The following is a 15,611-nucleotide window of genomic DNA, read 5'->3' as shown; positions in this document are numbered from 1 at the left end:
GTAGATGCATGAAACTGTCTTGTGTTACATTCAGGAAAGAGTACTAGTGCTCTCCCATGAAGAATGATTTTGATTATTTGTCCAGAAATTTTGACTAAACTATGCAAAGTTGTGAGGAATGCATATTTTTGTGGGCCCTTGTAAAAGTAAACATTTTTATTTAAATACTTCAATATTTGTACCGTAAAGAGTCACCATTAAAATTCAGAATATACTATCACTACTACATAACTCAGAACACAGTGACAGTTGAATATGAAATTATTCACTGATGAGAAGACGATTTCACAGATGTGATCTAGAAACTCCCTTTACCTGGCCATACTTGGCTGCCAGGTGGAGAGGTGTCCAGTACTGGTTGTCCGGGACGTTGAGGTCTCCGCCATGTTCCAGGAGAAGCAAGGCCACCTCCTTGTAGCCACTGGCACACGCCATGTGCAGCTGCAACCAAAACACATGCTGCTGTTGGACACGCGGAAAACACAGTGGGTCAGTGGGACACATTCAGTGGTCCACAGAGAGGGTTTTCACAAAAGGTTGGCTCCCAAATAGCATAAAATAGAAGAACATATATATAATTTTTTGATTGATCATCATTCTTTAAAAGAAATTATGCATTATTGAAACATATTAATGATTATTTCCCCTCTGACCTTGAGAGTCTGTAATTCCTACCCTCTCCCATTCTCCTCTGGAATCTGAATATTTAAAAATGCAAAATGTAATAATTCAGCATTTCCCTACTTCCTGCCCACAAGCCAAAGAACCACTGAGCAGCTTTAATATTTCAGGAAATTAAAAGACAACTCTAAAGCCTGACACATGACCCATGGCACATTTCTGTTTCTGTGGAAGGTGCCAGGCCCAGGGTGAGGGTGTAGGGATGGGGTGAGCTTCAAGCTGACTCTGTGGTCACTTTCTATTGTTCAGTGCGCAGCTTCATTTCCTCAGTGCACCCTGAAGTTCAGAGATGAAGCTGTAGGGTCCACAACAGTGAGATCAGAACTCAGAGCACTAGCTTTGTGTTTACATTTTACAAGTGAGGGAATTCCATTTCTAAGGCAGCAGTGCCTTTTCTAAGTAAACTCTACTAAGTATGCGATTTATTTCATAGACATGATAAAGAACATAGTATTGTGAAAGGAAAAAGAAATAGTTATCTTAAAAGCAGCGAAACCAATGACATTTAAGGTTGGAAGCAAAGGCTTTTATAGCTTTTTTTATTATATAGTAAAAACATTTATTAAATATATGCAGTGATAAAATTTACCAGAACATTTGTTTTCCTGCCTTTGGACTTAGATGCTCTTCAATCTGCAGTGTAGATTTACTTTATTATTTCTTGTACTTGCAACTTCATTGGAGTAACAAATAATTTACCTAATTTAAAGCAAACACATAGCTGGATTCCTAGACCAAATTTCACACAGATCTTTCCCACTGCTTATACTCAGATTTCATCCTCTTCATATTCTAAGCAGCACCAAGAATAATCTGTACACAAGTATTTTAGAAATACCATTTTATCTACTTTTCCTCATAGAAAACTATTTGTCTTCTAAATCTGCTCGCTCACTGCTAAATCTGTTCAGGAAATCAGTAAACACTGAGCAGATTAGGCTCTGCTATTTGCAGTAACATCTGCATTTCAGAGGACTTTAAATTTTGGTGTGAAATGGAATCCACACAGCTGAGTCAAGGCAAACCTGTGAGCTCTAGGGTGTGTAAACAGTAGCAATGATGCCCACTTAAAGCCCTGAAGGAAGAGGAATTCCTTCCCATAACAGAACCAGGTCCCAGCTCTGGGAAACATGTCCAAATCTACCCCTTGCTGGGCTGTAAAGCAGCCAAGACAAGAGGAGAAACAGTCCTGGCTCCCTGACTGGAGAAGCTGCCCCAGACGCTGGTTGTCTGCACTGTCTGCAGGCTGGAAAGTTTCATTCCAGGTCCTTGAAAAGAATGGAAGAGAGAGAGGGATAGGGCTGGAGTAAGGGGAGAGGAAAGTCCAGAGGGTCCAGAAGCCCAGCACACATGGACCAGCTGCCTCATGAGGTGCGTATGCGTATGTCATGGTTTATGTCTGTGGCCCCCAGGCCTCATGAGTTTGAATTGTGCATTTGTTATTTGTTCATTGTCTAGTGCTTGGATTGATGGTATCAGTGCTCCACCCACAAAGGGGTGGAGCCAGGATGTGATGTAATGGCAGGAAGAAGGTGTGTCTTGCTCTTTGCTGGTTCCTGCTTGTTGTTTGCAGCCACCATGAACTGCGGCCCAGCCATGCCCGCCTGCCTTGGAGCCAACTGAGTGTGGACTGAAACCTCCAAAAACTGTAAGAAATAAACCTTTCTTTTCCCAACTCGGGCTTCAGGTATTTCGCCTTAGCAATGAGTAAAAAGTAACTAAGACAGAATTTGGTACCAGGAGTGGGGTCGTTTGCTGTGACTATACCTAATGATGTTTTTCGAGAGGCTTTGGAAATGGCTTGTGGTCAGAGTTTGGAAAGGTTCAGACGTGTCACCTGGATAAGTAGAGCTGGAGCAGCTTAGGCTGTTCTGTAGAGGAGATTCTGGTCAGAGCTAAGGAGACCAGAAGACTGATAGAAAGCCTGATGGTAAAGACCAGGCTTGGGAGGTTTCTGCTGGGAAGAAGAACTGCATTGGTTGTTGGACTCCATATGATGTGTATTACGGCTTGGCAGAAAGTTTGTCTGAATTTTGCTCCTGCCCAGAGACTGCCTGAGACTGAGACAAAGGGCAATGACTGATTAATCTTGAAAAAGAAATTAAAAAGCAATCAAACATTGAGGCTGTGGCATGGCTATTGTTGGTGGCTTTTAGCCAGCTTTATGTTGCAAATCAAGAGCAAAGAGCCCAGCAGGATAATTTGCAATACTGTGTTTGACCAGAAGGAAAATGCCAGGAAGGCTGTGGGTTGTAAAGATAGACTTGAGATTTTGATTGTTAAAGAGAAATGGAGAGATAAGAAAGATGGCCCTGGGGCATCCCAGGAAGCCGGTCCCCACCCTTTGCAGCCTCACTACTAAGGTAAAGGCATTTGCTCAGAGGAGAAAGCTGCAGAGCACCGGGTTCCAAAATGGCAACAGAGGCCACATGAGGTTCCAAGATGGCAACAGAGGCCACATGAGGTTCCAGAATGGTGTCAACATAGAGAAGCTTTTCCTCACAATCAGGCAAACAGAGCCCTGCAATCCAGGCAACTGACCCCTACAGCAAAGAGAGAGAAAAGCCTGGCTACTGCTCCAGCTAGTAGCAAACCTTGGCAGCATCAACAAGGTGCTGATTTTAGGTGCACGGAAAATGCACAAATTCTGAGGGTAAGATGGCTTCCAACTCAATTGCAAAGGGCCTGGCAGGGCAAGCAGTGTGCCCCTGAGAGGTCAGTTTGTGAAGATGTAAAGGTGAAGCCAAAGGTGCAATGGAGACCCTAGAAGTTTGGAAAAGCCAGGAATGTGGATGATCCAAGGAAAGCCACAAAAAAAATGAGCAGAGAGGATTTAAGAGAAAAGCTGCAGGAGTTGAAATTGCCAGAAGTGCCGTTGGGGTGGAAGCATCCAAGCCTTTTGGTGCTTGCAACCAGATTGCTTCAGATGCTGAGCATGGAACTCTAGGACTTAATGTTGGTCCTGCTGGATGCTGGACTTGCTTTGTTTCCAATGCTTTATATTCCCCTGTTTGTAGCTTTTGGAATGGTAATGTTTATCTTGTGCCTTTGCATTTCAGAAATGTTTAACCTTGTTTCAGTTGTACAGGGGGTTACAGTTAAGAGTTTACCATAGATCTCGGAGGAGACTTGGGACTTGGACATTTCAGCCATGCTGAAGCTATTAGGACTTTGGAAACTCTTGGAGGTGGACTAAATGTCTTTTGTATAAAGGATGTACATGAGTCCTGGGGGCCAGGGGTGGAATGTCATGGTTTATGTCTGTGGCCCCCAGGCCTCACGAGTTTGAATTGAGTATTTGTTATTCATTCATTGTCTAATGCTTGGATTGATGGTATCAGTGCTCCACCCACAAAAGGGTGGAGCCAGAATGTGATGTAATGGCAGGAAGAAGGTGTGTCTTGCTCTTTGCTGGTTCCTGCTTGCTGTTTGCAGCTGCCATGAACTGCGGCCCAGCCATGCCCGCCTGCCTTGGAACCAGCTGAGTGTGGACTGAAACCTCCAAAAACTGTAAGAAATAAACCTTTCCTTTCCCAACTTGGGCTTCAGGTATTTCGCTTCAGCAACGAGTAAAAAGTAACCAGGACAGCATAGCTATTGCAAAAATATAGGAATAGAAAGTTGCGAAAAGAAAATCTCAGGAGAAGACAGCATCGCTCCGTGTAATAGGCTCCCTACACCATCAGATAATTTTAAAATAACCTCACCACATGATGTCAGCAGTAGAGAGCCTTCACTTGGGTTTCACTGACCTCTGAATGGTAAGCAAATTGCTGGACTCAGGGTCCAGTGAATGCACTTGGATTGGTTTAAGAAGATAAAAATTCAAGTCTGGTTTCTGAAAGGAAGTTTACTTGCACTCTGTGTGTGGACTGGTCGGTAGATGTCAGATGCCCACATGTGAACCGCTGGTCACTATAGGGTGTCCCAGAAAGTCTCCTGCTTTCAGGTCCAGGGAGACATTGGGTGTGACTGCAGCACAATTCCTATGACCTAGGAAGTCACCTATTCAGCTGCAGCAAAGGTCAGGACATCGAGTTGGCCCCATACAGATTATCACTACTGCCCCATCTCATGTTTTCTCATCTTGTGAAATGTTCTGCCCTCATTTGACTGATGGAGAAACTGTGGCTCAGGAATTTAGCATGCAGACTAAGCAGATCCTGCCTGAGACTACAAGCTTTTGCTGTGCCCATTCTCAGGTTTTAAACAGCACATGGTGGGCACAAATGTGTTCAGGCCAGAGGCAACATTGCCATGGGAATGCTCCAGGCCCTTCTGGTGTGATCTCACCAGTAGCTGTGTTAACGTACACATTTCTCCTTCCTGTTAGTCACCTTGCCTGCTTACGCTCCTTTGTGTTACGTTCATAGTGGAGGATTGTGGTATATCTATGAGCACTTCTGTCCTCCCTGGGCTCACAGCCAGCGGCACAGACGCAGGTGCTGAATGTGGCTTCTGGCCTCCTGGCTCACGCTGCTGCCCCACAGGGGACCCAGTGCACCTCCCACACAGGAGCATGGGAAGTCTCAGTCCCATGCCTGGGGATCTAGAGTCCACTGAGGCAGGGTGTGCTCAGGCAAGGGATCCTGGCCAAGGACAGCCACTGGGTCTTTAGAACATCTGTCCTCAGGCTGCCGAAGGGGCCACCTTCCTACTGAAGCAGGACAAAGCCCGTCTCTCTGTGCCTATTTCACCATCTGCCCCGTAATGATGACAGCTTTAGCTGTTAGAAAACGCACTGCAGACCACAGGTTCTTTCCCAAAGTTATAATTTCTAAATTTCTTTCCCCAAACACATGGCACACTGTTTAAAGACTTTACTCCTCAACAATAGTTAAAAAAGAAGCCCCAGCAATGGTCATCTATTTAACACTGGTTCTCCAGTGAGCCTGTGCTCAGGATTGGATTTAACCAACACAGCTCTGGGGCTCACAGAAGCCCACATTCCTGCCGCTGGGCCCCGCCCAGACCCTCTGTCCCGTCATACATCTGTCTACCCAACAGAAGTCCGGGGATATTTTTCTAATTTCTACATTTCAATTGGTATGGATTTATTTTTTCAGAGTTTACAGGATGTGTAAGGCATAGGAAAGACTTTAAAAATACCGATACCTATTTCCTGATAACTGCTTCCCATACTCAGCTCATTAGAGTGCACCTGATCCTCACTGATTGTATAAAATGAAGATCTTTGTGTATCCACTGATCTAAAACTTACTTTATTCCTCCAGAGTGTTTCTCATCCTTTCAGCCACATGAAGTGGGACTCTGACACAGAGACCCTGTGCATCACTGGTCCCTTAGTTAGCAGCAGAGAGATTTATACCCAGGATCCCCAGGGCCAGTGACCCACAGTATGGCACTGTCACTATCCACAGGAAGAGCACTAAGGAGGGTGAAAGGGTGATGGGGAGCTCTGAGAAGCCAGCATGCATCCCAGCCTGAAGACAGGGCCCCAGGGTGGGCAACAGGCTGTCTGGTCCCTGCACCGAGGACAGTCCCTTCTTGCCCTGATGCCTCAGGAAAGCCCAGAACATGGTCATGCGGGTACATTGTACCTAATCCAACTCTTCATCACTGGGGATTTCTTGGTTTCCTATTTTTTTTTTTTTTGGCCTTTTTCCTTTTTATAGGTTCCAGGAATAGGACTCACGACTGCCTACTTGCAAAGCAGGTGCTTATGCCACTGAGCTAAATCCCCAGCCCCAGTTTCCCACTTTTTTGACAGCATAAAAGTATTTGATGATCCTTACACATCCTTTGTCTCTGTCACTTTCCCTGCCACTGGGACATAACACCTGATACCCACAGCTCAAGGGAGGAGAAGTTCGTTTTGGCTCACAGTTCAGTGCAGAGCAACTGACTCCCGGGCAGGGTGGCAGGGTGGGAGATGGAGGTCAGGAGCAGCTGGGAGGGAGATGAATCCTTCCGGGTCACATCTCCTGGGATTGCCTCTTCACACCAGACCTGCCCCTGATACCAAGTTAGCACTAGGAGCCCACCATGAAATCACCCCCCAGAACCCCAACTGTGAGCCCACGAGGATGTCCACTATTTCCCTCTGGAAGATATTAAAACTTTGAAAAACTGTTTGCAAATATTATTCCTGGTTTATTCTCTCTCATTTTTGTTCCCTGTTGGATGCAAAATGCTTGTTTCAGTTTCTGCTATGGTACCTGATGTCATCATATTCCTCCTGTGTTTTCTCTTCTGGGACTGATATCTTGAAGTTAGAAGGCCCTTTGCTACCCAGACTTGTGTGTTTTTTGCATGGATAACTTGAAAACAAGGATTGTTTTTAAGTTATTCTTGTATTTTATGCATGTATTTTATAAAAAGAAAAATCTAGGTGCAGAATTTAAAATATATCCCCACTGAATTTGTTCTCACTTAAGGTGTGTGAGCCCTGGCATTCTGAACTGGCAGATCAGCTGAGACAGATGCATTTTCATGAAAACTGTTAGGAGTTGTTTTAGTTACTTTTCTCTCACTGCTTAGACAAAATAGCTGACACCCACAGTGAAAGGGACAGAAGTTTAGCTCACAGTTTGTAGTGGCCTTAGCCCACACTTGGCTCCAAGGCAGGGTGGAGTGGCAGAGGGGCAAACGTCTAAGGCAGTGGAAGTCAGCAAAAGCAATGAGAGAGAGAGAGAGAGAGAGAGAGAGAGAGAGAGAGAGAGAGAGAGAGATCCTCTTTCCCTCCCTTATATGGTGTGCAGGCAGCCCACTCTAAGTGGGTATAGCACTCACACCCATAATCCCAGCACTGGACCATGAATCAATTCCAAACTCTGGATTCAGCTACCTCTGAAAAGCCCCCTCACCATAACTGTGCGAGGCTTTGAGGGCCATCCAGACACAAACCATCACACGAGTTGGTGAAAATCACTCTTGAGGAGTAGCCAGTAACCTTCTGAGTTGGGCATTTTCAGTATTTTATTGGAGCAGACACCCTGCCCTCTAAATTGAGACTACATTTTGTGACAATGATCATATGGTTACAGTTCCCCAAAACTGACCAGAAACTTGACAACACTGGCTAAGTATACTCAGAAATAAGGGCTAAACCAGCACTGCTGAAATAAAAAGGGACCATCAATGTAAGTGCTTCCTAACTGCATCTTCTGGGTCATTATTTCCCAGCAAGCTGTCAGTACTGGCAATAGCCAGAGGGGATACATCGGGTTCTGTGGTCCAACAGTGAAGAATCGGTGTCTTGTAGCATAAATGTACAGCATCATCTTCAAAGACGCTGTGGGCACTCAAACTCAGGAATTTACCTTCATATGCTTTGGTAAACAGCATTTAAAAATTATTCTTTTTCTGAGGCTTTTATTTATATTTCAGAAGAATATTTGTCTAAACCAAAAGATCATTTCAAAAACATCTGTATTATATTTGACTGTGTAGTTGAATGCTCTAATAATGAGGAAAAGGCAACATAAAAACCACTTCACTAGAAGCCAGTTTCTTGAGTCTTTTGTTGAGTGTTTCATCTTGTGAACATGACAATTTAATAGCTCAAGAAATTATGGCTAATTTTGAATCACAACTGACAACACAACCCAGAAACTGGAAATCAATCTGCAAAGAAAAATATTTTCTTATCTTCATTCCTAAAAATAGACAGAAAACACAAGACAGCTATCTACCTAAAATTAAGGAAAATGCTAGCAATTATGCTTATTAATATAAGTAGATACGATTCAGAGGTAAGAATCAAACCCAAACGGTGCTTGTTAAACGCTGTGATCTTCAGGAGACTATTCCTGCCTCCGCTCATTGTTACTGTCTGGTTGGGAGCTCAGAGATGATCCTCACAGTGTTCAGTTATTACGGAGCAGTCATTTGTGGCTTCTGTGCCCACCGTTTCGTAAAAGTATAAAGCTCACAGCAATGCCAAAACTGAAGATCACTGAAAATGAGAGCAATTTATTGCTTTCGTTGGTCCCTACAATAGCTGCTTCTCTACTGCAGTATTCAGGTGAACTAGTGGCCACCAGTGCAAGTAGGTTATCTGCAGCTAGCTGTTTCCATTCAAAGACAGAAAGCTGCTGTGTTTTCTAGGACACAGAAGCAAAGGCTCCATTGCGCTTGTGTCACACATCAGGCATGAATTTATTACATACAATATGTGGAGTTATTAATCACCTCACACTCATCTCCTTCTAATCCTACCAATCCCGCAAACCCAAACTCTCTTCCAAGGGACAGACTCCAAATCCGGTTACCACTGTGATCTGCTTGTGCTCTCCACAGTGCAGAAAGCCCCCCACTCCTTCCTCCTTATCACAGTTGGGCATCTAGGACCTGTTCCCTTGGCTTCCTTCCTGCCTTAGTACCTGCATCTATCTCCTCCTCCTTCTGGATTTGCCTCTTCTCCTCACCTCCACGGCTCACCTGGAGTCCTCCTTTATCAAACAGGTAATTTCTCCCAGTATCAAGGATGCCAGTATCATGTCTGTGTGCCTGTTCCCAAAGCTTCTTCCAGCCCAGATCTTCCCCAAATTCCAGACTCCTGGCCAGGCACAAGCTCACCAGCACCGTTCAGTGGCTACCAGGCACTTAAACTTGACCTTTCCAAAACGGATCTGATTTTCCAGGCACTATGCCTGTGTCCTTGACAGCCTCCTCTATGTCCTTTGATGTCACCTGTATCACACTGATGGGTCAAGCTGAAAGTACCTGGAGTCATCTGTAAGCCTTCTTTTTATCTCCCACCTATACCCACCGGCAAGCTCCCTTGAATTATTTCATGAAATATTCTGAAATTTACACCCCACCCCCACTAGCCCCCAGCTCCATTGTCTGAGCCACATCGGGGCTCCCTAGATGCAGTGGTGAAGCCCAATTGTCAGTATGATGGCTAGGAAGCCTTGCAGTAGATTAGTCAAGCACGTGTCAGGGTGAGGCTGTGTGGGACATAGTGATCTTGGGTCTGTTTCCAGTTCCTGGTCCCTTCCTGCCTGGTGCTTTCCTCCTACTCTGCTTCCCAGTCACCATGACCTGAACCACTTTGCTCCACCAGGTCTTCTTCAGCCATAATGATCCCGCCTTGGAACTAGTTGACCATGGACTGAGCCCCTGAAAACATGAGCCAAATTAAACCTCCCCCTTCTAAGCTGTAGGGGCTGATGATCTCCAAGTTACTAGCTCCAAATCCAGTTTATTTGCTTTCTCTCTTGGCAGCATGTGGGAAAAGCTGACTAACTCACTAAATTTCTGGAAAAACCACTGCCCTGATCTCCCAGCTTCCCACTGCCCCCTAGGTCCTGTCCATCCTCTCTACACAACAGCCCGAGTAAGTGATCCTGTTAAAACTGAGGTGTCTTTCCTGTCTCAGACTCCTCTGATGTCTTCCCATCCCACTCTGAGCAGGAGTCGGAGGTCCACAGGAGACTGCAGTCCAGTCCTGGCTCCTCTCTGTCTCTCTGTTAATCTAGCACCAATCACGTGGGTCTCAGGCCACCTACACTCCCTCACACCTCAGGGAGCCACTCCTCACAGCCACTGGGTTAGTGTCCCTCTCCTTTGGGTCAGGAATCTGTACTGTCTTCATCAGCTGGAGCTCACCCATCTCCATCAGCCAACACATCCTGCCTCATTTTGCTTTGTCCTCTTTGCAGTTTTTATTATTGACATACTAGACTTGCTCATTTACAGTTACCTGACCCATCTTCCTAATCAAGACGAGACTCTGACAGAATCTTCATGGGGTAGTTCACTACTCTGTTTCCAACACGTGGTCTACGAAGATTCTTCAGCAAGTCAATTACAGTCCTTTGCCACTGGATCATGTATTTTCCCAATGCACTCTGAACATGGCTTGTGTTTCTTTCTAATAACTTACAGCTGAATTCCTAAAGATTTCTGAAGTTTGTAAGTCATAAATATTGAATTTGGAAGACTAAATTTATAATACATGACTTCATAAAACTTTATAAATTTAAAATTATACATTTTATACAATGATAAAATTGTAAAATAGTGCTAAGAATAGTAAAATACTCCATGAAATCTACATTTTTAAACATTAATATTTAGAAAGGGATTTCATCTAGAAGTCATCAGGTAGTGAATCTCCATTTCAGAAACTTAAAAATATATTTCCAGAAGACCTTCCATGGGGAAAAGCCCTCTCCCTCAGTTTGGTCCCTCTGCTGTGTCCAACCTCGTGCCCCATTCTCCACAGCAGGTGATGAGTCCTATGTTCTGCCCAAGTCCACTCAGCCTGCGTCACACAGCTCCAAACCTACTCACTGCTGTGTCTGACTTCACCGCCCCCTCCTAGGCTTAGTACACTACTTCTCACTGTGATTAATTTTCAGTTTCATGGGCAATAAGCAAAAAGTGACTGTGAGGCCAGTATTGATTATATTAAAGTCATTCCAAATTGAATTGGCCTATTTTTAACTTAGTACAACTGGTCTTGAGATAACAGAAATGTCAAGAGCAGAATTTTCTAGAATTGCACTGGATCAGTTTCAAAAGTAACCCACTTCGTTTTGCCTAAAACTAAAATGAAAGCCTTTTCCGGTAAATCACATTGCAGAACTCACACTGACAAAGTAATATGCAAATTTATTTTAAATATGTAGGAAAAACATGCATAAGAAAGGCTTGGAGGAAGTATATGAACAGACACACATGGGTCCTTTCTAGGTGGTGGTATAAGTATTTTGTACATTGTTTTCTACAGATTTTGTTTGTTAAAATTGCTACAATAAACAAAATGGCTTTTTATAATAAAAAATTCCATATTATCTTACCATGAATTATATTCAGCTCTAGATTTACAGACTCCTTGAGAACAATTCTTGAGTCAAGAAAGTGAACTCACCAGAGTGACCCCTTCCTCGTTTTTCTCGTTAACGTTTCCTCCTGACGACAGGAAGTGCCGGACATCGGTCAGCATACTCATGGGCCTCTGAAGCTTCAGCTGGCGCAGTGAGGCAGGGTCCACTCCTGAGGGAGAAAGAAACTCTCAGAGCGAAAGCGAGACACTGCTCTCAGCTGTGCTTCCCCTAAGATGGGCTCTGAAGCCCGACTTTTGCTCTGCACCGAATTCCAAGCCCGCTGACTTTTCCTGCTCTGTGCATTCCTTTTACAATAGATTATAGTCTGTATCGGAAGAAAAGTTAACCACTTGTTACAGTCAGAGCTAGAACGGGATGCCTTGTACCTGGCAAGCTCACCAGGAATGTCTGTTTTATTATAAACTACCAAAATACATTGTCCGGAGAACTTTAGAGTACTTAAACTGAATTTTAAAACACTAAGAAGATATGAGTTTTGTTCTCTAAGATTTTTCTGGCTCATATAGTTACTCCTAAAAGCAATCTGGTATCCTAGAATTTAAAAATAAATGACTTTAATAAAAAGCTGAAAAGTGAAAATCTGAATAATATCTATGTTAGTTAATAATAGTAGTGTATCTACATTAATGTCATATCTTATAAATACACTATAGCAATGTGATGCTAGCATTAGCAGAAGCGCCAACAGTACTTAGGAACCCCCTGAACTGTCTGAGGTTTCCCAACACATCTAATGTGACTTCTAAACAACTTTTTAAAAGGATGCACCAACTAACCTTTCAGGACTGCTCACATTACGAAGATAATGAACATTGAGCCAAACCCTCACAAGTCAGTCTTTCTTAACTTAGGATGATCATGAACACTAGAAAACTCTTTTTACCTATTATTCACACTCTTCAACTGCATGTACTTCACATGAAATTCATGACACAACAGTGACCATCTCTGCACTGAGCTATCTCCAGGCCCTCGCTTTGATTCCTGACAAAGTGGATATTTACTGAAGAGAAATAATTCACCTGCTCCAGGGTACAAATGAAAATGTGATGATGATGATGGTGGTGGCGGTAGGGGATGGGATTGATGGGGATGGAGATGATGTCAATGATGGTGCTGCTGGTGTTGCTGGTGGTGATGGTAGGGAGGGGGTTGAAGGGCATGGAGATGATGTCAGTGGTGATGATGGTGGTTGTGATGGATGTGGGATGATGATGATGCTGATGGAGATGATGGCCATGGTGGTGTTGATGGGGCTGATGGGCATGGAGATGACATCAGTGGTGATGATGGTGGTTGTGATGGGCATGGAAATGACAATGACATTGACCACAGTGATAACAATGATGGGTGATGGGGACAGAGATGTGAGTGGTGATGACGTTAGTGGGACAGCCATCAGGATGGTGCTGTGAGGACTGTGGTAGTTAGTAGTGAAGATGATGGTTTTGATGCTGGTGAAGATGGTGCTGATGACGGTGAGGGAATCTCCCTCTCCTTAGCCTCTGCCATGAGCCAGCTGCTTTTCTGAGCACTTTCCAGCTCATCTCCGATGGAGTGCTGGCTGCAGACCTGGACCACAAGCCTGGCACAGTGGACCCATGCACATGCCCGAGTAATATTCTGGATGTGCCCACTGGGTTTGCTCCCCCAGGCCAACTTTGGGGAGGTCCTTTTACCTGTCTAGGCCTCAGTGTCTCCAGTAAGTTGGCTAACAACATGGAGCCCACAGTGGCGAAGCTATACTTCATAGTTTTAAGGAAGACAAGCTCATCTCAAGCTTCTCTGCCATCATCTTCCCCTGAGGGTCCCCACATCTGCTCACCATGGCTTATTCTGAACCTGGGTGGCTGGGAACAGAGGCACTTGGAAGCCCAGCTGCCAAGAATTTCTTTGCACAACAGGGCTGACAGTTCCCCTGTGTCACCAACAGATACCTGGATGAGTTAGAACACAAGCCCCCAATCAACCGTGGCTGCAGTACAGGGTGTGGAGGGGGAGCTGCATTGGTTATCCCCACCTCTGGAGCGGGAGTGTGCCCCTCCGAGGCAGGAGCTCCTTTCCTGCAGTGATGAGGCTGTGGGCTGAAAACTAAAGCCAACTGCATTTCTGAGTCACACAGGGGTCTCACATCTCTACTCAAAGCTAATCCATGTCAGACAAATCAAGAACACCCTCATCCTCTCAACTTTGGAGTATGAGCCATTTGAGTTCTGGTAGGAACCAGCCTCACCCGTCACTGTACCTGTAGCTTTAGAGTTGTAGAAATTAACCTGGGATTTGAGTTTGGAAAATATTATCTCCTGGATGCCACTATCCACTTCTGCACACGAAGCAGCAGAAGAATCTCAGGTTTCTCTGTTTTATTCAATTTTCTGACACTGCAGTGTTTACACAAGTTGTATTTATCATTCAAAAAATTATTTAAACATGTAATTAAAATGGAATGACAAAAGCATAGCCGCTCAAAGACGAAAGGCACACATTAAAATACAGAGGCAAAACATTGCTCACCACAAGCTGATTTATGGCACAGCACAGTGCGAGGAGTACGTGTTTCCAGTCTCTGTGATGCAGACACCACAGGGAAACATTATGAATTTGTATGCTATTGATTTAAAACACAATTGAATCAAATATGGTGTAAATCAAGATGCAATATTTAGCTCAGCATGGTACAGCACACCTGTAAACCCAAGCACTGTGAGAGGCTGAGGCAGGAAGGGCAGGAGTTTGAGCCCAGCCTAGAAGTCTTGGTAAGTTCGTGAGACTCTGTCTCAAAATAAAAACTCAAAAGGTGTTGGGAGGTGACCCAGTTGAACACTCTGGGTTTAAGCCCCAGTACCATAAAAAGGTAGTTTTTAGATTTCCATTATATGTTCAGGAAAGAAACGCAGTTTGCATTTTGGTAAGAATGCCACAGATGTTCTCTTCATGTCACACCAGTTTCTTTCACTGACCCTAAATGAAATGAACCAAGATGATCACAGTTCACCATAAATTCATTTTGTAGCAGATGGACCAACTCCCATTTTCCTAGAGAAACCTGGTTTACATTCAATAAGTTCTGAAAACTTATTAACATAAACCCGACTTGTATTTACTATTTGGAGATGAACCTGTTATTTCTTTTTATTTAGGAATTAAGAAACAAAATAATTTACCTGAAACTCACAGGTATCACATAGGGTACTACTGCTACCAATTACATTTGATAATAAAATACACAGGCAAGCTAAATTTATGTCAATACCTCAGTCAACCCTAATCCTCTCTCAGTTTTCCTTAACTGTTTGCTCTGTGGAATTCTGTTGAGGTCCAGCCAGCTGCTCCTCCGAGTGGGGCTCTGCGACATTGGCAGAACACCAGCCAGTGCAAGTCTGCAAAGCTGTGCTGCTATGGATTCCCCTGCTGGAGGAGGAGGAGAGGAGGAGGAGGAGGGAGAGGGGGAGGAGGAGGGAGAGGGGAAGGAGAGAGGAGGGGGAGAAGGAGGGAGAGGGAAAAGAGGGAGGAGGGGGAGGAGAGAGAGGGGAGGAGGAGATACCACTTCCCTCCCACAGCTGCCCTGAGCCCCTGTCTCTCCTGTGCTGCTCCCCACCCTGCTGTGGCCCCCAGATCACACAGCAAATCCAAGCCCAGCACAGGCAACCGAACAATACTCTGCCTCAAAATAAGAAATCACAATAATAGCAGGGAAAGCAGTTCAGTGGAAAAGTCCCGGGTTCAATTCCTAAGGAAGGAAGGAAGGAAATAAAAGGCAGAGAGAGGAGAGTGGGGAGAGAGCACTCCTAATCCAGTGGGACACACAGCTGCTGCTATGAGTAACACCGGGTTCCCTGACTCCTACAATGGCATTTCTCACGGTGTGGTGGTCTCCAGTCTCCAGGTCTCATGCTGAGCAGAGTCGCCATCATCGAGATTGATTTACAGCACACATAGATCAACGTGGCACTTGCTAAGCACTCACAGAAATCCAGGGCTGGGCAGTTAAACTTAGAGCAGCGGTTCCAGCAGTCACAAGGGTATTCCTACCCCCACCTAATCCCCACACTCCAAGCCTGGACAGCTGGGGGAGCCAACAGCCATCCTATACAGACAGGGACACACTGT

At 44.7% G+C, this 15,611-nt stretch overlaps 1 protein-coding gene across 5 annotated transcripts in view; it reads right to left on the bottom strand.

The window, feature by feature from the left end:
- Nucleotides 1-15,611, bottom strand: part of Myo16 (myosin XVI) — a 470,083-nt gene that overhangs the window by 266,295 nt on the left and 188,177 nt on the right. For all 5 annotated transcript variants that reach the window (XM_063247024.1, XM_063247026.1, XM_063247023.1 and 2 more), the window contains exons 6-7: nt 11,525-11,649; nt 316-441 (exon numbers count right to left, since the gene is read on the bottom strand). In XM_063247024.1, the coding sequence (XP_063103094.1) occupies nt 316-441; nt 11,525-11,649 (251 nt within the window). The remainder of the gene's footprint in view (nt 1-315; nt 442-11,524; nt 11,650-15,611) is intronic.

This window comes from Cavia porcellus, unplaced genomic scaffold (genome assembly GCF_034190915.1).
Source record: "Cavia porcellus strain 051 isolate PalLab524CR breed Dunkin Hartley unplaced genomic scaffold, mCavPor4.1 scaffold_4, whole genome shotgun sequence".
In the NCBI taxonomy this organism is placed as follows: Eukaryota; Metazoa; Chordata; class Mammalia; order Rodentia; family Caviidae; genus Cavia; species Cavia porcellus.
This window is presented reverse-complemented; position numbering and strand designations above follow the sequence as displayed.